At 31.4% G+C, this 21,640-nt stretch overlaps 2 protein-coding genes across 3 annotated transcripts in view; both read left to right on the forward strand.

Annotated features, from left to right (window-relative positions):
- Window positions 1-637: 637 nt before the first annotated feature.
- On the forward strand, window positions 638-6,035 carry LOC140441193 (zinc finger protein-like 1 homolog). The gene is made up of 5 exons (XM_072531761.1): window positions 638-870; window positions 926-1,037; window positions 1,099-1,292; window positions 2,304-2,557; window positions 5,698-6,035. Exons 1-5 carry the CDS (start codon window positions 769-771, stop codon window positions 5,888-5,890), a joined length of 855 nt encoding a protein of 284 aa, XP_072387862.1. The 5' UTR covers window positions 638-768; the 3' UTR covers window positions 5,891-6,035.
- A 12,864-nt stretch (window positions 6,036-18,899) lies between these two features.
- The window catches only part of puf (ubiquitinyl hydrolase 1 puf), a 129,554-nt gene continuing 126,813 nt past the window's right edge, over window positions 18,900-21,640 (forward strand). For both annotated transcript variants that reach the window (XM_072531762.1, XM_072531763.1), the window contains exons 1-2: window positions 18,900-19,101; window positions 19,198-19,294. In XM_072531762.1, the coding sequence (XP_072387863.1) occupies window positions 19,059-19,101; window positions 19,198-19,294 (140 nt within the window). In that variant the 5' untranslated portion in view covers window positions 18,900-19,058. The remainder of the gene's footprint in view (window positions 19,102-19,197; window positions 19,295-21,640) is intronic.

A 21,640-nucleotide genomic window follows, 5' to 3' on the forward strand; every position in this document is an offset into this window, starting at 1 on the left:
GAATAGGGCCCTGGGGGGGGGGGGGGGGGTTGGGTGGTTAAAAACTGGGTGCGCCACTGTCACCTTCTATTAAAGAATAAGAAACAATTTCTTATTATGTGCTTCCTTAGAAACAATAGGAATATTTAAAAACATAGAATCGGCTAATCATGAACATAAAAAAAGCATTTTTGAAAGAAAATAGCTATGATTTTTATCTGTAATTTTGGAATTAAATTATTAATGTTTGAAAGTTTCACTTATTTTTACATCTTTAGATTAAATTAAATTTGTCTTACGATTATGTTGTCTGGAGTATCATTCTAGGGTCATAGAAAATGACCAACACGTAACTCAAAGTGATATTATAGGATGTAGAAATGCTGTGTATGTAGTGCATGTATTTTTAGATTAAAGATAACAGTAAAGTAACTTTAAAATAGATGAAAGTTTCCTCAAAGCAAAAAATCGTAAAATACATAATTATTTTATATTCTTGTTGACTTTGCCCCTCTTTATAGTTGCAATATCAAAACTTATAACATATTCATTTTGATTTGTATACGTATCTGTACACATTCTGTGGTTTTATGGAATTGTCAAAAAAAAATACCAGACGTCAAACGTCAACATAATTATTTATGTTTTGTTTGACGTTGACAAATTCTATTTGTGCAGTCAAATACGTGGCCGGCCCTGGATCGAACAATTTTGTAGTCTCACATATTTTAAAATATTAATGTGGTTCTACCTAAATAATTTTTATACAGTATAGAAAGTTAAGCTAAAATGGGGCTGTGCAAATGTCCGAAACGGCGAGTAACGAATCAATTCTGCTTCGAACATAGAGTTTGTGTTTGCGAAAATTGTATGGTAACTAATCACACAATTGTAAGTTTTTTACTATATTCTAGCCTTGGGATATACTAATAGTGTTCTCTTGTAGTGTATAGTTCAGTCTTATCTTCAATGGTTACAAGATAGTGATTATAATTCAATATGCGAATTGTGTAGTAAAGAATTAAGTAGTCAAGACTGTATCCGATTAACCTGCTATCGTAAGTGTATTTAAAATATTTTTTAGTTATTTAAAGTAAATATTGTCTTGTTTACTTTTAGATGTGTTTCATTGGTCATGTTTGGATCACTTTTCACGACAGCTACCTCCTACCACTGCACCCAGAGGATATACCTGCCCATCTTGTAAAAGTCCATTGTTTCCACCATCTAATTTAATAAGTCCTGTAGCAGATGTTCTAAAAGAAAAACTGGCTGGAGTTAACTGGGCTAGAGCTGGTCTCGGACTGCCTTTAGTATGTATATGATTATAGTAACATAGGTAACAGGTGTCCAACAGGATATGAAATTTTTGTTATCAGTATCAGTAATTGGAAATCATTCTATGTACTGTGATATTTTATTAATTCTGCCCACATTTAATTTTTTTATGTAATGGTATATCTCTCCATATACCATTCTCATAATATGTTTTTTCTTATCACATTTTATGATAGTTTGATTGGGTTTATAATGGATTCTTATAGAAAAACAAGGGACATATTCTTTATATAGAGAGTGATTTCTATTTTTCCTTTGCCAGTGCCATTGACTTAGGGAAAAGAATTATATTTTTCAAATGGACTTTTCATCCCTAAAAAGAAGCTTGGAAATTGAAAAAATGACCATATTAAGCAAATTGCCAATGTTAATCATAATATATGCTTTTTAGATTGTTAAATCTTAATATCAAGTTTATAAGTTCAATTATTGGTATAGCATGTTCAAAAATAAAAGTTCTACAAAAAAGGTGAAAAATAAATCAAGTGAAATTTTTAACTCACTGTGTCTTTGGTCCTATAAATATTTCTTTTAAACAATCTTAAAGCCTGAACTTTGAAGCATTCTGATAAAAATGAAACCTGCCCTAAATGTTTTAACAGATTCTAGGTGTATAAGTTTCTACTCATGTTGTTAAGCTGTATCAGTACTTGTATGTTTATTCATAAAAGGTGTGTAAATAATTTAGTTAGTTTAGAATTGTAATACATGTATTATAACTCAGATTATCTTCATTTTCTATTCAATATGCCTGAGAAAGGCATGGGTTCATTATTAACTATTTTCATATTACATATGTGGATTTTCTGAACATTTTTGAAGTGGGTGTCTCATTTTAGTTATTGTCTTCAGGTTACTTTTCTGAGATACCTTATGTTTTTCAGAGTCATTTTTTTATTTTGATATATTATTCCCATAAAAGGTTTTTAAAAAATATAAGGATAAATAGCTTTAAACCATAAGTAACTATCTAGTTTAATTTTTAGTTGTCTGAAGAACGTGAAATAAAAAGCTCAATAAACCATATGAACATGCCTCCTAGGATAACTCCAAGCCCAGCCCATTCAGTGGTTTCAGTGGATGAAGATATTGGTGCTTTTAACAGAGCAGATAGTTTTCAGCATTCTTCAAATAGGCGGATATTTCAGGACATTAGAGATATCAAACCTGATGTTTTTGATCATGACGATAATAAATATAAAAGGAAACCTATTTCTGAATTATTTGGAAATTGGTTCAAGTAAGTTGAAATTTTTGTACATTGTATAAATATCTTATAGAGGCAAATTTTTTGTTTTTGCACCTTACCTCTATATTCAGATCTATTCTGTAACTTTTAACAAATCGAATAGAAATGACCAAGTCGAATCGTAATTACCTGAAATCGGAATGTTGGATATCTATCGCGTCGTGTTCTGTGACGTTGTGTTACTGAAAAGGCTAGTGCGCGCGAAAAATTCATCAAAAAAGAAGATTATATTTCAAGCTTGTCGTCAAGTAGTTTTGATTTGTTTTGGTTAAGTTCTTTGGTTAAGTTTTGGTTTGTTTTGTTTTGAAAAGTTCGTTACAAGAATACAAAATGGCAAGCGGAACAACAAAGAAAAAGACATCTGCTGAGCAGTTGAATTATTTAGTAAACTTTATCTAAATAAATCTAAATAAATAACACCACAGATTAAAAAATGAAGCAGCTACAAAAATTAATCAACCGCTAATTTATATCAACAAGTCAACAAATAAATGTCAAAACAATAATGATACCAATGCGAAAGCGTCAAGACCAATTTCGATGTCGAAACTTGATCTCGACAGAGCTTGTCTAGTCGAAATCAATTTCTACACAACATTCCTATAGTAGAGGTTGAGATGAGTTACAGAATACCGATTCCTACAATTCCGATCCGACTTGCTGACCTCTATTTGATTTGACTCATTTCTATTCGATTTGTAGTTACAGAATAGGGCTGATTATCTCTATATCCTTTGTTTTCATTTTGTCATTCTTCTTTTAGGTTAGGTTATATTCTATTTAAATGTGAGACGAAAGTAAACATTAGGATGTTATTCCATATTTCATGGTTTAAGACCTTAAGCTTTCAGTAAAGTCAGTTAGATCGATCAAATGCAATTTCAATACATGTAAATTGTAATAAATATGTTTCAGGTTGGAGTCTTTTTTAAATAGAAGTTTAACTGAATAGAAACAGTGTCATTGTTTAAACATCAAAAAGTGTTATTTTGCACACAGAGCACAGTTAAAATTCATGTATTTATGTTTTCTAGATATTCTAATAGGTAAACCATGTGTAAAGGATGGATTCTCCAAATCTAGTCCATTCACTTACAGAGATTTGTCCTTGTGCTTTGTTGATAGTAATTGCAAAAGAAAGTCTCACCAGAAACTGAAAATGTTTCAAGTGGCCTATTTGGTAGGATCATTGCAATAAGTGGAAATAGTTTACATGCTAAATTTAGTGAATTAAAGAATTCCGAGTAAAACGAAGATATATTTTTAAATTGCCATGAAAAAAATATGATTTCTGATATTTGGCTTTCAAATTTTTGGTTCATTTTTGGCCATATTTCGGATCCATGTTTCTTTCAATAAATAGATTTGTCTATAACGAGGTCTGTCAAATGTTGTGGTGTCTTTTTGAAACTACAGCTCCTTCACATAAAGATGATTCATTTCAAAAACGAAAAAGACAGTGACCATGGTGTCTATAGTGGCCACTATAAAGCACACCAAACAGTCCTTTTTCTGGATGTAATAACATATACTTGAAGATGATCTTTGCTCTAAATACTTCAGTTTTGCTTATGGACATAGCCATTCTACCAAAAGTGAGCTTCAACTAAACAAAATTTGATTATGAAAAGCGGGATCAATAGCAGTTCTCTTTATAAATATAATCTCTAATTGAATTAATTGCTCTATATAACGATTATATTGACCATAAAATTGACATGATGCATGATATATATTTGGAACTATTAAACAAAAAATTAAAAAATTTCTAAATAAATTTGCATATTTTGGAATTGTTGTTTATGTTAAACTAGTAAGCCAAATTCAACATAAATCAATTGACAGCTGTCAAAATCGCGGCCATCAAAAAAAGTATTGCCTATTTAGGTTTTATAACTCTAGCAAACAACTATTACTGGTGTCACTGGTATTCATTTTTGAATGCTAAATTGATGGCATTTGCTTCGTTATTTGTGGCTAATAATATAACACATGCATTTAACTCCTGATAATTGTTGTAATTTCTCGCGATATTTGGAAAAACCTTTTGAATCAACCCGCCTTTGGTTCGTGTCATCTTACAATAGTTAGTCGGCAGTTTGATACATTGTCTGATTGTTTTGTCAATCTTACCATTCCCAATATCCAGCAATTGTTTTGCGAAACCTTCGGCAAATACATAATTTTACCATGTCATTCTTTACATGTTGCCTTATAACTAATGATTTGATACATGCGTTAAGTACATCGTCGGGTTCATCGACGTGGTTTGTCAAAAATCACCAGACCTATTCAGAAAAACTCCAGAAGCATTCGTTCCATATGATAAGTCCACACATTTAGAGAGTTTTATCTATTCTTGAATTTTTTGGCGTAATTGTTGGCGTTGCAAAAATCATACGCGTCATTTACAGATCGATATCGTATAGGTACACGATATCGTTTCAAGAAGATTAAATTCTTTGCTAGAAAACTTCTATATAGGTCGCACATACTTCATTTCTAAAAATGATATGAGCCATTAACCATGCTTTGCAGAGCACTTCAAGCCATCGCTTTCTCTGTGCTAGTATGCATTGACACTAGCTACTTGAAACAGGTTAAACATGCAATTGGAACCTGAACAATCCGCAAGGATATGCCCAGCAAAAAAATCTTAACTAACAGTAGTCGCCGTTGATTGTTTGGGTGAACTACATATAGGAGATGTAATGCAGTGGATGCATATAAATTCGGATATCCTTCAACTTGTTTCCCTGGTTACGAAACTTTTTTGCTGATGAATTTACCACCATATACATGACTACTGCATTACTGACTAAACCAATCAACGAAAAAAATGCAACTATAACTATCAAATACCTTGTGAATGCAAAACTTGTTGGATGAGACCTCAAAACTGCTAAATGTTTTATTTCCAGAAATATAGAGTTATGATTTTGTTAATGTCTGACCTAATCGATTTCTTTTGGATTTTTTTCCAGAAATATAAGTAATACATAAACGTTTTATGAAATACTTTGCTATTTTTGATTCTTATATCTTTGACAATTTCTAATTTTCAAAAAAGAAACATAAGAACAATAAAACACAGTTAAAGATAATTTAAAACTGGTTTCTAATTTTTTTAGGATAACATTCGGAGCACCGCTGAGAGCTAGGGGAAGAAAATCAGTTTGTCGACGATTTTGCATGCTAGGATCACTTGTTTTATTTGTTATTGTAATGTTTTTCTTTTTAATGTCTAAACTCAGCAGATATTCCATAGATGATGATCCGAATTTTGACGTGAGGCATAATGAATTAGTAAAAACTGCAAACTAGTGAATATCATTACTAAACATTTGAAAAAGCTAAAGATAATAATGAAGATGATGTATTTACTAGTTTTTAAGTTAAGATAGATTGATTATGTAAGCCATATAATTTGTATATATTTGAATAATAATAATATATTTCATTTAATTTTTTTGGTTGTTTACACTTTGGGATTTAAAACTACAGCGGAATGAATCAATATTATAATAGGTAGGGGAACAAGGCGGAATGACACGTTTAATTTTGATACCTTGACTAGTAAACAAGTTTTTATTGAAAATGAAAACAAACTGCAGAAATTAATTAATCAATTATTCTAAGAAACAATAAATAGAATAAAAGTTTATAAAAAATCAAGATAGTTGACAATTTTGCTTAATATGCAAAGTAGTTCTCTTTTCCCATTCCACGAGGTAGATCGGGATTTAAGCTTTTAATAAATACAGCCATAAGAAAATCATGGATTAAAAATATAATTTAGTGGGAAATAACTTTTATTAATATTACTCATAACATAATTTTTAATTGACATAATTCACAGATGAAAACTGAATTATGTGTCCAACTGTAGCAAGATGAGCATTCTACCCATCCTTCATAGAAAGTTGAATAAAAGTCTTGTCAATATACTCTGGGCATCATCTTCAGTGTCACTGGAATCAAGAGTCTCTTTTCTTTGTAACGAAATATATTGCCTACCACATATGGTATTACTATGGGGGTTTAAAATTGGGACAGAAACTATAGGGCAAGCAAAATAAACGATACTTGTGCGAACGGCACTCAGGGTTTATTTGGAGAGCTGGGGTCGTGGATAAGTGAATGAAACAGGGAAATTGGATTGGGGCAACTACAAAAATGAAACAAAAAGAGGGTAGTTACATGAATCTCCTGGACAAATAGACAAAACAAAAACAACAAGAAACACCTCTAGCAATTTAAAATGGACGCCACTTCGAGGTGCCAAATTATAACGATTATAACAACTAGTTGTAACTATTGAAATAATTAGAAATGAAAAATATATCTTTTTAAATGAAACTCAAAAAAGGTGTTGGAGAGTTAGTTAAGAGAAGTAAACAAAGTGGTTTAAAAAAAACCAAACATTTATACAAAAATACTTACGATATAAATGGTTACAAGGATTTATACCAAAATAATAAAAAAAAAACTTTCATATGTCCTATTCGTTTACAAACTCTGTGTACAAGTGAGAGATGCTACAACACTTACAAAAAATTGTTACTGCATGGAGGTTAACCTTCTTAAAAAAAAACAAAGCAAACTAATGTCAAATATGATTAGATAGTACAATATTAATTATTACAAATTCTTTTTGTCATGAAAGCAAATTATTATTATTAAAAAAATGTCTATCTTTACTTTAAATTTAACACAAAAAAGTTACCTGGATTGCACTAGGGTTTTACACAAAAATTCTGGGGGTAGAAACTAGACTTCACTGGAACTCACTGTACCACTCGAACAAATTCATCTCCACTGTGATAGGACAAGACAAAATTGAGATTGGAAATTGGGGCACCGGAACACAAACTTTGGAACTCTGCTTCATAAAAAGACTGGAAAGATGTGGGTATATTTCAAATCCTTACATTAACTGAGCAATTAACTGCCACTAAACTTATTTTCCATAACGTAAGACGAAGAACAAAAGGACATTACAAATTCGACGTGAAATTTGGACAAACGCTAGAAGCAGCTGTCTCTGACAACGCCTCAGCGAGAGTGAGTTAATTCTTAAAAATCATTAGCTTCCCAACTTGGTATAAACAAAACATATAAACTGGAATATTTCGTTCATTTGACGACGAAAAATATCTTAGAGCGGTTTCGATCAAAGAATAAAAAGTAAATACACATCTGTGGAATAATAAACAAACTCTAAAATGGTTTATTTCGACCTCGGTGACGCTAAGATGACTTGAAAGAATTTTCAGATACTATAGCAAATACGAGGGGATTTCAATATATATCAAGGAATTTTAGAAATGCTACATCTTGTCTTTCAGACCTTTATTTAACAACACCCTCTTCCTTTTAACCGCCTTCTCGTTAGTGGCTTTGCTTCCGTCTTTATTGAAGCTAACTTTTCTTTTTAGCCGCCTTGGCTTTTGTTTCTTCCTTGACCTTTTTCAACTCTTCCAAATATGGCGATGAAGTCAGAATGGCTGTTTTTCGTTTTTTCGAGAGGTTCTTTTCTTATTCTGTTCCACTTTCAGTATTGGTAGAACATGTTGAGGAGAAACAGTCGGAACTGACGTTGTTACTTAAGTATGTAACTGAAGGATTTGGAACAGTATCTGGCATCCATGAACACTGAGGAAGAATGGGTACGTGTAAGTTTGTTCCGAGATAAATTCAGTAGTGGTATTTTGACTAATTTGTTCCTCCTCAGCTACTTCATTTGTCATTGACAAATCACTGGCGTTACTGAGCTTCAAATTATCATCTATATGAATATCTATTGGTGCAGATGGAAGGAAATCGTCTTCAGTAAAAGCATTAACATCTAGATGCCGTATTCCTGAAGCCGTTCAGTGCTGTTTTCATTGTAGCTGCATTAATAAATGCAGCTTCAAACAACGATGCAATCTGAAATAAAGTCACTACTTTTCCAGGATTTGATCTTTTCCATCTTAGCACTTCCTCTTCATAATAAACACTAATAGGCTTCATCAGTGGAACATCTAACTGCCGAAGACAGTGCGAAAAGTGGAGAGGGAAGCAGAGCAATACAACTCCGTTAACTCAAGCGAGATAAATGAGTTCAAGGTTTTTGGTATGTGTTGAATGTCCGTCGAACAGGAGCATCTTTTGTGGCCTTGGAAAAATGTATAAATTTTTTAAACCAACCAACAAATGTTTGGGTTGTAACCTATCCTGAGTCAGAAACTTCTGCCCACCCTCCAGGTGGCAGACCCAACTCGAACTCTCGCTGCTTTAGTTCACTGGGGAAAATTAACATAATAAGATCTACTGGCAGAAAAACACAACTCCACAGTCACAGTTTCACCCCACTCAGATGATGTTAGTGTGCCTACCTGCCGTTTTCCTTTCGTTGCTATGAGTTTATAATGTCCTTTTGGATTCATGCTAATGTCGGTCTCAATGGCGCTACAGCTATTTTGTTGATGTGAAATTCCGGACTATCCCGCTGTTTCAGAACATATCGAGCCAATGTTGATTTTGGTACACCAAATTGAGACGAGGCTTTGTCTAAACCTAACTGCGGAAATTGCCTGTTCCATAGATTCCACAGGCCAAATTTGTCTTTCTATTTTTATAACGTAGCTGTGAACCATCTGTAGCAAGAACACTTGAAGGTAATTTTCTCTTGAGCGACATAAAATAAAGAGGGGTGGAATGAGACACATCTCGTTCTGCCCCGAAGTTTGTTATTGTGAATTTCAAACTTTTGTGAGGTTATTTAACAATATTTTAAAGATCTATGGGGGTTTACAGAAAGCTACAATATCGATTTCAATAGTATTTAATGCTAAATAAGCAATAAGAAAAATTTAGTCATTTACCTTCAGATGTGAAATGGACAGAAAATGCAACAAAACAACTGAAATTGACAAGTACGTTATAAATATCACCTTCGCTTTGATGGCAGCGTAACACACGCGTGAAAAAATACAAATCTCATTCTGCCCAAGCCACATAATAAATAACAGTCACAATAGATTAAATTATTTCAAATTTACTAAATTATTAATCTCTAAAAATTTAAATTACAGTTCTGCCGTAGCTTGTCACAAATTTCTCAATCCGAGTCTATGGTTCCGTTTAAAATATGGCGATCGCGTACTGACACACTTCGAAGGCGGCATCTGAGAGTGGGCATTCTGATTGTTATTTGTTCTGTGATTTTTATTCACCTTGACAGGTGACTAAGATCTTCCATATGAAGATCAGTATCTGTGGATGATTTTCATCCATGGTAAAGTTTTAGGTACCTCCCCTTCATATATTGGGCTGTGTACACAGATATGCGACCTTGACAATATTTTTTTATTATTATTATTATTTATCTTCCAAAGTTTAATCGATTCCATTAATTGCGAATTTCTAGTACCGGTCATAGGCATCCGTTTTGGGTAGGCCAACGGTTATTTTAACGCTCTAATTGCTTTTTCTGTGCTATGTACCTCTTTAACAAGAAACTATTATGTTTCCTGTAGTCGATTTTTTTGGACTTAATTAGTTGAGAGTAAGAAACTTATCGGCATATAAAAACCTTCAAAACGCTTTATAAATGTTTCTATCCTTATTTGTTGCTTAGAAAGTTGCAAAATAAGTAAGAAATTTGGGTTTTTTATAATATATTTTTAAAAATGAACATAGGACTTCATATTACATGGAATACTGGGACTTGTGGTGCTTGAAATATGATCAAAAAGCGATCGGCCAAATAGTTTAAAGATATTTTTTTTGTTTATCCCAAATTTATTTTTTTTGTAACAATATAAGTGCGAAAATGAAGTTATAGTAATTCTACGGGTAGCTTATGAAAGAAAATTTATTTTATTCTATAAATAATATAAAAAATTAAGAAAAACAATTTTGAATATTGCAAAAACATATTTGAAGTGAATACTTCTTATCGCTCGGTATGATGTTTTTGCAAGGATCCGAAATTATATTTAGCGTGACATTGTTTAGCAGTAACATTGCGGTATACCGTAATATACGATTTTTTTATATATAACTTTATAAAAACTCAAGAATTACTGGATCGATTTGGCTAAAATATATATAAAAAATATATAAAAATTAATAGTTTAGAATTAAAAAAAAAAGAAAAAGTAAATAGTTTTAAACAGTTTTTAAAAAGTAACTAGAAAAATTTCAGTACAAATAATAAAAAAAACATATGGCAACTGGAGTTTTAAGGGTTCTGACTCTATTGCCAAATCTCTCCGCTAATATATCGAAGGGGAATTGACAAAAATTTAATTATTAGCTGCAATTAATATCGAAAGGAACAAATATTTATTCATTAATGTTTTATGTAAATTATAAAATTGCACAATCCATAAAATAATACAATAAAAATGCACTTTTTAAAAACTGTGTAACAAATCATACATACACAAACCATACATACTCTGTATGTATGGTCTGTGTATAGGACGTGGCAACATTGCAAACACCAATATTTCGTTCTGCGAGCAGAGAACAACCAACACTTGTTGTTCTGTTATTCTATGCTGCGAGCTTGATTTGTAGCTATCTTCATCCAGACCACAAAAAGATTGTTGAGTAGACACTACCGTCTTGCTACACTAGTTCACTATATTTTAGTAATAACATAGTATTATTTGTTCCTTTTTTATAGTAAAGCTATTATTTAACAGTTCCATTACCAACAATTCCTTTTATCAATAGCAATACTAAAATTGATTGTTAAATATGACTATGGAACAGAACTTTTTAGGAAACAATTTTGTTTTAAATCAACCATGGGAATGTGGCAACACTGCAAACACTGATGAACAGCTGATGAGTTAAATCACAGAACAAATTTAAAATACTAAAATAGCTGATTTCTAAATATTTTAACCTATAAAAAACAAATTTAAAACACTTTAAAATGTGTAGTGTACATATACCAAAAATAATAATATCTACCCCATTCCAAGAAGAAAGAAAAGCATCTGAAGATGCGTCAGCTTTAAGAATGAAAGATACAAAATACTTTGAGATAGTGACGACTAATGCGGAAAACAGTTTCCAAGATATGCATTTAACCAGAATAAAAATTCTCAGAAGAGAACTAGAGTTTATAAAAGATACCAATTGGAGATATGAATCAGTTGATAAATACATGGGACAGTTTTTAAAATAATTTAGGTTTGTTCTCTGATTAACTTTGTCAATATAATTATTTATTTTGTTGTTGTTTTCTTCATTACCTTAGACAACTACAAGCAAGTATTATGTACATACTTTTTTCATAACAAATAAATATTTAAATGCTTGCATATTTGTTAAAATGCATCATTCTAATAGAGCAAACATTCAGGAAATAATAAAAGCTGTATTTATTAAATGACAATCTGAACATTTGACAGTTTTAAATTATTTTTAAACTGGTTTAAAGTAGCATACCATAGATAAATAATATAGTATATAAGTATAGGTAGTATACAAATAAAAAATAATATTTTTTTAATTTACTTACAACGAATAAAGTTACTGCAAATAAAATAATAATTTTGGATTGTGTACAGTAATAGTTTTGAGTACCTAGGAGATATGCATGCAGTAGAGTTAGGGTGAGATAGATGAAGTGGAAGAAAGCCAATGGTGTACTGTGTGACAGGAAGATTCCAATGAAACTAAAAGGAAAATTCTATAAAACTCCGATGAGACCAGATAAATCAAGCAAGAAATAAATGGATATTAACTAAAAACGAATGTCATCAAAATAAATACAAAGATAGTAGACTAATGTTGCAAAAATAAAAAAAGGCTGTGGATTGATAAGTTGTTAAAAGACCTAGAAGAGAATTGTAACAGCAGTGCTAAACTATTTTGATACCTAAAAGCTCAACAAATAAAATACAGATCAGTGTTTAAAATTGACAATGGATCATGGGAAACACAGTTCACACAACTATATAGATGCAACGAAAGCTCTGAAGAGGAAGAATGTGCAATGGAAGACATGAAAAATAATGAAATAGGGATACCAACATATGATGAATATTTACACATCATTAAAAAAATGAAACAGGCAAACACTAGCCCTAGCCTAGATGAATTTACAAGTTGATTAAAAAACGAAGAAAAATTATTAACAAGTAATTAAGTATTTACAACCTAATAGTTAGAAAATGTGTCCCTAGAATACTTGGGACACATTACAAGAGGCGAAAGATATGAACTGCTTCGAATAATTATGCAAGGGAAAATAGCAGGAAAAAGGTCCATAGGAAGAAGACAAAACTCCTGGCTAAAGAATCTACGGGAATGGTATAGCTGTAGCAGCAACGAATTGTTTCGGTCAGCAGTTTCGAAAATACGTATAGCCCTGATGATCGCCAACCTTCGGAACGAAGATGGCACTTGAAGAAGAAGAAGTTAGAATATGGGAAGCAGGAGAAATGAACAGTCAAGGTCAGCTGAATTAAAGGAACTATAGTGCACTCCTCAATACAAATAGTAGCATATGCAGATGACATAGTTCTTATGGGAAGAGACAGCAAATGATTAAAACAATCAGTAACAATCCTGTTAAATGAAGACAGAAAAGAGATCTAGAAATTATTGAAGGAAAAACATAATATCTAATCTGTTCTAGAAGAGAACAAGACCACAGAAATTAAGATAGGAAACTAGCCTTTTGAAAGAGTTTAACAGTACATATTTGGGAGTTATTGTGAATATCAAAAATAAAAGAAGTAACAGAGCGAATACCAGCAGGCAACAAATCATACTGAAGGGCAAAAGGTTATCGAGAAATACAGAATATTATATTACTTACTTATTCTGTACTATTTTAATACAGAAATTATTCCAGAAAAACTGAAAATATACAGACTTGCAATCAGACCCGTAGTTACATAGCTGAGACAATGTGCCTCACAGATAAACATTAAGAATAATGGAAAACGGGGAAATGAGAAGAGGAATGATCCATGAAATAAGCATCATAACAAATTTGGTTTACAAATAGCCAAAATTTATGAAGACTAAGAAAATAATTCTAAATGGTAAAATATTGATTGGCAGTAATTAGTTTCAAAGTTTAATTTTTTAAGTGAATACTTCTTATCGCTTGGTCTTTGTCAAAGTGTCTCTACTGTCAAAATAACGCGTGCTGTAATACAGCAAGTGCAAAATTGACTCTGCAATATCTCTCTAATTTTGCACTTGCTGTATTACAGCACGCGTTATTTTGACAGTAGAGCATGCGCAGATGTGATATTTGACTTACGCTGCGTTATTGAAAATACGGCCTGCCGTTATTACTTTCTAATATTATATTATTTATCTATGGTTATTACCTAAGCAGCTCGAGTGTTTTCGTTTTCTGTATGACAGCTCTTATCTTTTATTTTATATCACAGCAGCAATCTCTGCTGTGAGAATTATTCATGCTGAATGTGGATTAGAGAGTTTAGATTGCAGAGTAATTAGTTGTTCGGTGCTATAGTAGTGGCTCTGTGGTTTAGATTCATATATATGTCGAATTGATGTTGACTGACGGTTACCCATATTTGTTCGATACGAGATCTGGGTCCTGATTCTAATTGAGATTTCGACTCAAAACATGTCGAAATTAATATGGCGACGTCGAAATGCGACTTGGCGAACCTTGTGGATTTCAGCTGAACTAACCAAACGACGTCACTAGTTTTCGACTTATCGAAATTAATTTCAACCACAAGAAAGTGGTTGAAATTTCATTTCGAGTCGAAATTAATCTGACATGACTGACTGGACTGGGAGAAGTGAACTTAGGTTCAGTTTAAGTAGGCGGTGTTTTGATCCTTTCAAGGAAAACTGAGGCAAAAAGTATCAATATGGCTGTGTTTTACGGACATTTGCTAGTTTTGGAGGAATTAGAGAGGTTAGATATCCGACGTTCATAACGGAGGATAAGAAGAATGTTACGGGATACTCAAAATTCTTTTTCACTAAGTGATGCTCAATTTAGGCAGCAATTCCGGCTTAATAAACAAGCTGCAAATTATTTAATAAGGGTATTAGAACCATATTTGGAAGAAGGTGTTTATGCCTCTAGGATACCCAAAATGTTTAGGGTTAGTATTACTAAGCTTCAGTAAATTTAAAAATATATTAGAATATAACCACTAAGTCAAATCTTAGTGGTTATAACTTAAGGATCTCCCACATCGCTTTTTTTTTCTTGCCATCTTTTCTTTCAATTCAAAATATAATTGAGAATGGCCAATATTTATGATTTAACAACTCAAACAAGAAAAAAAAGACGTTCACGTAACGTAAACAAAACAAACATTCAACAAGCGTAGTGCAGCCAATAAACAACAGGGCCAACCCAAATTTTCAGCAGTGTCAAAATGATAAAGTAAATATCCCCAGTTTTAACTACAATCGAAATGAATGAGAATCGCTAGCGATTGCGACTGTCATGGCGTAGTCGCTTTTAAATTTCGACATCGAAATGAAATAGAATCAGGGCCAAGATGCAACGTGACGCAGTGTACAGAAAGAGTATGCATATTTATCTGACGCGATGGTATATTGTTAGAGAAAATACTGGCAGTTGATTTCCTTAGTTTACTGACCGTCACACAAGGAAACTTGTTGTAGAATGAGTTCAGATCAGTGTTCCCAAACTTAAAAAAATAAAATCGGTAGAATTTGTTAAAAAAATCGGTAGATTGTGGTGTAAAATCGGTAGATTTTTCAAAATATACTATTTTGTTTAAATTTCATAATGTTTTGCAATTCGTTTATTTAAGAAAAAATAAAATATGTTTATTCATCTAAATCTAATAAAATAAAAAAATGAGAACCGAGATACTAAACTTAAAACGAGAAGGTTGGCACTGCTGGCACTTGGCTGGCAGTAACATCCAACAGTAACGAAGTGGGAAATACGAAGTTGTCACATTTATATTGGGTACATATACTACATAAATATTAAGGTCTGGATTCTACTAAGTAGACGAGAGAAAAAAAAAGAGGACTTAAAAAACTTTATTTGTCATGTTTATTTTAAACCATATAATATAATCTCAAACTAAATGAAATATTGAAATAGACACCTGCTACTTGTTTCACCTAGGTTTGAATCACTTTCAGAACTTGACGACATAACTATTAAATTATTGTTACGCGTACAATAAAAAATTACGCTACTAATACAATAACACGACGTTAACGAGTTACGACTTCACAAACCTCAACTGACTGAAATTTAAATCTTTAAATGAGTCTGTGACTAGGAATCGAATACTTATCCGAGAAACGAAAACTCAAGTATAAAACCTTTTTACAAGGAAATATTATTCAACAAACAAACTACCGAGTTTTTATGTGAGGTGCACTCGGAAGCTTAGATTAACTATGCGTTGTTCCGTTCCTAACTTGACAAATTCCCAGAACCAAGCGGTCGGGATCACAATGGATTTGGATTCATTTATTGCATTATTAGCTTTTATGACATCGTGTACTTTGTAAAGTACCGCTTAGGTATCATTTAAGAATAAATTTTTGAATGTTTTCACACGTTTTCGTGAATACACAAAAATGCTCAATGCAAATTACACGTATCGGAAGAAAAATTGTTTTGTCTCTTACATATTTCTTCTCAAATTTAAGAATAAGTAAAAATTTCTATCTGAATATAAAAATCGGTAGAATTTAAGCCTGTGTCGGTAGATCGGTAGAAATACGTCGAAATCGGTAGATCTACCGATTTATCGGTAGGTTTGGGAACACTGGTTCAGATGAGTTTGAAGAAGAATGGACCGTGGAAGTGATGACGTAGATTTTATTGACATATGTCAGTTTCACTTTCCAAACAAACCTTGTTTAGTGTGGATAATTTGTATTTTTCGTTATTTTTTCATTTTTTTTACAGAATCTTTCCGCTTTTTGCAATATCTAAGTATTCTAATAGTTACTACAACAATTTTACAAGGTTGTGTAAACAATAAAGCATGTTGTTTTATAAAAATAGAATAAAATGCATGTATCAATAAAGTAAGGTTAGAATGTCTTTAATTTAAACTTTTAAACTATATTTCATAGAAATAGAACACTGAATTATGATGGTATTATCTTAAAAACACTATACTTAAAAGAAAAAGCAGCAGAGGAAGCAAAATGTTAACTTTATAGAAATTAAAAAGTCTTGAGATTGGACATTTCAACTTTTGTTTGGAAAGTAATTGACAGTTGTGACGTCACACTTCCACGGTCCATTGGAGGAAGTAGCTGTGTTCATTACATGTGTACAAAACTGCAAAATTAGAAGAATGTGTGTACATGAAGTTAACTTGAATAGAGAGCGTGATGGCGACTTTCATACTCTTACGAATATTTTTGAAAAGGATATAAATAGTGATAGGTTTCACATATATTTTCGTATGATATAGGACCAGTTTGACTATCTTTATAATTTATTAAACGACAGAATTAAAAAAATGATACGAGATTTCGACGATCAATTGGTGGCGTTTGGGTGCTATTTGTTTAAGGTAGGCAAATAAAAATACTACTTCACTCTATTATTTAATTGATTAAAGTATGCATATAGATAAATCATAAATTATTATATTGATTGGTGTATGACAAACAGTTGGACGTTAAGAGATAATATGATAAAGGTTGTCTATTGTAGTGATTTTGGCTTCTTCTAACGGAAGAAGCTTCTTCACTTGTTTCACCATACTGAACTGGTTTGTGATACTGAAATAGAACATTTTTGCTATTTAGTACATAGTGCATTTTTTGCTATTTGTCTGTCTTCTTTTTTTTGCTGCAATAAACGCGTTTCTGAACTTTGTCCACATAATCACAGAATAATAAACAATCAAAATGCCCACTCTGCTTGTCAAGATAAGTATGAGCATCTCGTTCGCGCAGACGGAATCAACCATGTTTTAAACGGAACCAGTGCTGTTCAGTGCAATTTTATATTGTGTGCATAGAAAAATTAACCCGGTTTAATTTATTTACAGCAACCATAGACATAATATGCACTATTTTATTTTACTAAATTATTAATCTCTAAAAATTTAAATTACAGTTCTGTCGTAGCTTGTCACAAATTTCTCAATCCGAGTCTATGTTTCCGTTTAAAATATGGCGATCGCGTGCTGACAAACTTCAAAGACGGCATCTGAGAGTGGGCATTCTGATTGTTATTTATTCTGTGACATAATATTGATCACTACCGCTGTAACAAAAAAATATGTATTAATAACAATATCGTATTTGCATGTTTTTGGCAACCGGAAATTCGTTTCGTTGTTTGGGATTCATTTACAATATATGATTTAGTACAGTAGGTACGAAATATTATCCAGGAAGTATGTAATGCCATAAGAGAAATTTTAAGTCCTATTGTAATGCCGCCTCCTAAGGAAAAAGGTGACGGAACGCTTTAAAAATAAATGGAATTTTCCCAACTGTTGAAGGGCGTTCGATGGCAAACATATAAAAATTCGATGTCCCATTAACAGTGGATCCAATTTTGATAATTACAAAGGAAACTACTCGATTGTTCTCCTCCCCCTAGTAGATGCAAACTACAAATTTATTTCAACTGAAGTAGTCTCTTATGGTCGTAATAGTGATGGGGCTATATTTAGTAATTCAAAACTTGGAAAAGCACTAGATAATAATAATCTTGGAATTTATGAGAATAGAGCATTAGTGGAAGCTGGAGAAAAATTAGCATTAGTGCTGGTGGGAGACGAAGCTTTTTCTTTAAAGTCTTACCTCCATCGACCTTACAGTAGACAAAATATTGCAAGTAATGAGGCTAATAAGATTTTTAATTATAGATTGTCTAGAGTTCGCAGATTGGTAGGGAAGGCTTTTGGTATCTTAAGCGCTAGGTGGAGGTGGAGAGTATTTTTGCGCTACTTGGAGGTACAGCCAAATACGGCGGACACTATTGTTGTAGATTCATGTTGCCTTTATAATAAGCTGTGTAAATCTGCAGATTTTGATCCGAAAATGACTATCTGAACACTTCCGAATCTGGCTTAAATAATCTAGATGGATTAAGACAAAATTAAACGCAATGTGGGAACCTTAAATAATTTTTCGATCTTTTTTTATTTGCTTATATCTACGGTAGTTTCATAAAAAATATAATGTGAGAAATTATCATTTTAGTAAACTATCACAGATCAGCAAATTTTACTCAACTGTATACATTATGATTACATCATAGATTGTGCTATGATGATTACATTATGAAAAGTTGACCTCACATGGGCGAAGAATTTCTTCTGTACTGTCAAGTGTCACATAGTATTTGACGTTTCTATTATATACGTTTTTAATATGGCGGACGTTTGATATTAAAATATTTTGGTGATGTAGAATGCAACAAATTAGTGGATATATGTATGAAGTTACTTCAAAATAAATTATATTTAGACTACAAGTCGACAAAATTGCTTCTACAACCTTAAAGATGTGTGATGCATGCTCCGATTTTCTGCAACTGCTTGTTTCATGTAAGAAATATTTTCTTTTACTGTATCCGAGATTTTTTTAATACTTATAGAGTGTATTCATATTGTTGTTTATGTTTTTTCTGTATTGTGTTCTAGACGAGGCTCAGTTTTGTACGGAAACCACTGAACAACCTATTTTAACCGGTAGAGATGTGGATACTGTTTTTGTTTATGTCCAGACTTGGCCAGCCAGGTAGGAAAATATTATCTATTTAAAATTTTGCATATAAATACATAAACACCAACCAATAATATTAAAAAAATAGATAAACTCAAATATCAAAATTAGTGTATATGCAAGTCATTTATTAGTTAACTCCATACATTCATTGCACACCTTTAAATAGTTTATTTATTAAAGTTAGAAATATCTATTTATTTGTAATTCTTTAATATTACATCACAACTTACATAGCTTTTCATATAATTGTTGATTCTAGTTTGCTGTATTATATATGACCATTATAAATTAGTAGGTAGTTTATATTTGATAAAATATGTACATGATTTTGGAACATAATCTACTTTTAAGAAATTATACAATTATAACAATATCATTCAATCAGGAAGAATACTATACATTTCTATGAAGTTATGAAGGTATAAAAGAAGGAAAGTTATTTTTAAATTTTGTCTACTTCTAAGTGAAGTTTTTATTGTTATTTATTCATAATCAGTTGATATAAATAATATATATTGTACTATTATACATATCTTACATTGTTAGATTTATGTCCATTTGATTTTAAGATGCATAGAGAGTTTATTTTACTTTAAAACCATGTAAAATCTTTTTAAAAACTAAAGAAAAATTTGAATTAACTTGCCTGCCTACTCATTTGCATTTGAGGTTATACCAACAATTTTGTTTGTATTCAGTTGTTATTTTAGCTTTTTATTATTAACTTCTATATTTGTATAAAAATCAGTTCTAAAAAATGAAGTTTTTCATGAATGGATAAAAAATAGCAATAAATAAAAATTGTAAAAATAATTGTATTAGATTTGCCTTTATTTTGGTGCTTAAGCAACTAGGTACCTTATTTTTAGTTTGATAGCCAATTCTATTACTATCTCTGCTGCTTCTACTGGTTTTTTGTTAAACTTTTCATTTAATGTTATTAAAATATCTCCTGCTGAACATTTTTATGTTCTTTTTTGGCCTTGTTGAGCGTTTAGTTTTTTGTCTAAAGTGGATGTAGTAGATTTACTGAAGAATATTCTCACTATAATAAAAAACAATTTCAATTAAAGATTATTCCTCATGATTTGAAATGAAGTAAATAAATTACCCTTTTTAACAAAACATGTCATGAATTTTACTTGATTCTTCATAAGGACAGGAGATTATTCTGTTTGTTGTTGGTGTATGCATTTTCTGTATAAATTATAATTGTGTATATATTATAAATAAATAAATCAACAAGTTTCTTATTTACTATCTTTTTCTTTTTGTTGAATTAAGTATCAACTTACAATTATAAGAAGAAATGTATTAATAGGTATATGTCTTAAAGTCTAAAAACTTTTTCACTATTAGTTCCCATATGCTTCTACTCAAATGAATGAAATAAGATTTCAAATATTTTACTGTATTCTTGTGGCTAATAGGATAATGTTAATACTACATAAGAATGCACTATTACTGATTTTAAAAAACATATTGCTATTTGTTTTCCAAAAAATTTTTAAAGATCTGAAAGAGAAACTAAAAGTGATAAAAAAGAAGAATCTTGTCAGATTTTTAGTAACTTTTTTGGGTGTTAATCAAGCTTTTAGAAATTTCTTTGCTGCTTTTAAGTATGGCATATGTTTTCTTTAGTTTAAACCCATGTTATCTATCTAGCATTCTATGTCCTAATTAATTAGAATAAATCTTTGATCTGTATTTGAAAATATTTGCAGTTCGTTTTTTGTGATTCTTTTATAAATTCACATGTCATGGCAAAACGCTCATCCTTATCCTGAATGCGTTCAAGGATTTTTTAGATGTAAACACTGAATTTTTCATTTGGAACATATTCAGAGAAAAAATAATTGGTCTATGTAAACATGTGATTTCTAATATGGAAGCATTCCCCTACAATTAGTTCTGGATGTTGTACTGCTAATACAGATGTTGCAAAGAAGGTTAACATGTTTCATGCTTAAAGCCAATGATATGCTATTGATAAGTGCTCAAAATATGTTATAACTGATTGGTTTCTTGTTTGCAGAATACATTTATAAAGTTTTGGCTAAATTTTGTATTTTCTAATGCATGACACTCATAGGTATCGTCAGTAATTGATCATTAATGTTTCATCCATATGCTAAGTAACTCACATGTGCGTCCTTGATTTTTAAATTGCAGAACTGTACAAAAACTGTACAAAACAATTTCCAACACAAATTGCCAGGTTTTCCAGGTCATAAGCTGCACTCAAATATAGTGTATTTTCTTAAATTATTCTTTGAACAAACCTTACATCCTTTTCCCTTTATCCCATCTTTACTATTGACATAGTAGTCAATAGTTTCATATAGTTTCATATTAGTA

This window comes from Diabrotica undecimpunctata, chromosome 5 (assembly GCF_040954645.1).
Source record: "Diabrotica undecimpunctata isolate CICGRU chromosome 5, icDiaUnde3, whole genome shotgun sequence".
Classification (NCBI taxonomy): Eukaryota; Metazoa; Arthropoda; class Insecta; order Coleoptera; family Chrysomelidae; genus Diabrotica; species Diabrotica undecimpunctata.

Bases quoted from the DNA above. Each gene is read 5' to 3' on its own strand.
- LOC140441193 (XM_072531761.1), top strand. From the start codon at position 769: ATGGGGCTGTGCAAATGTCCGAAACGGCGAGTAACGAATCAATTCTGC. The intron at 1,293-2,303 runs GTATGTATATGA...TTTAATTTTTAG, and splicing joins CTGGTCTCGGACTGCCTTTA to TTGTCTGAAGAACGTGAAAT. The intron at 2,558-5,697 runs GTAAGTTGAAAT...TAATTTTTTTAG, and splicing joins TTATTTGGAAATTGGTTCAA to GATAACATTCGGAGCACCGC.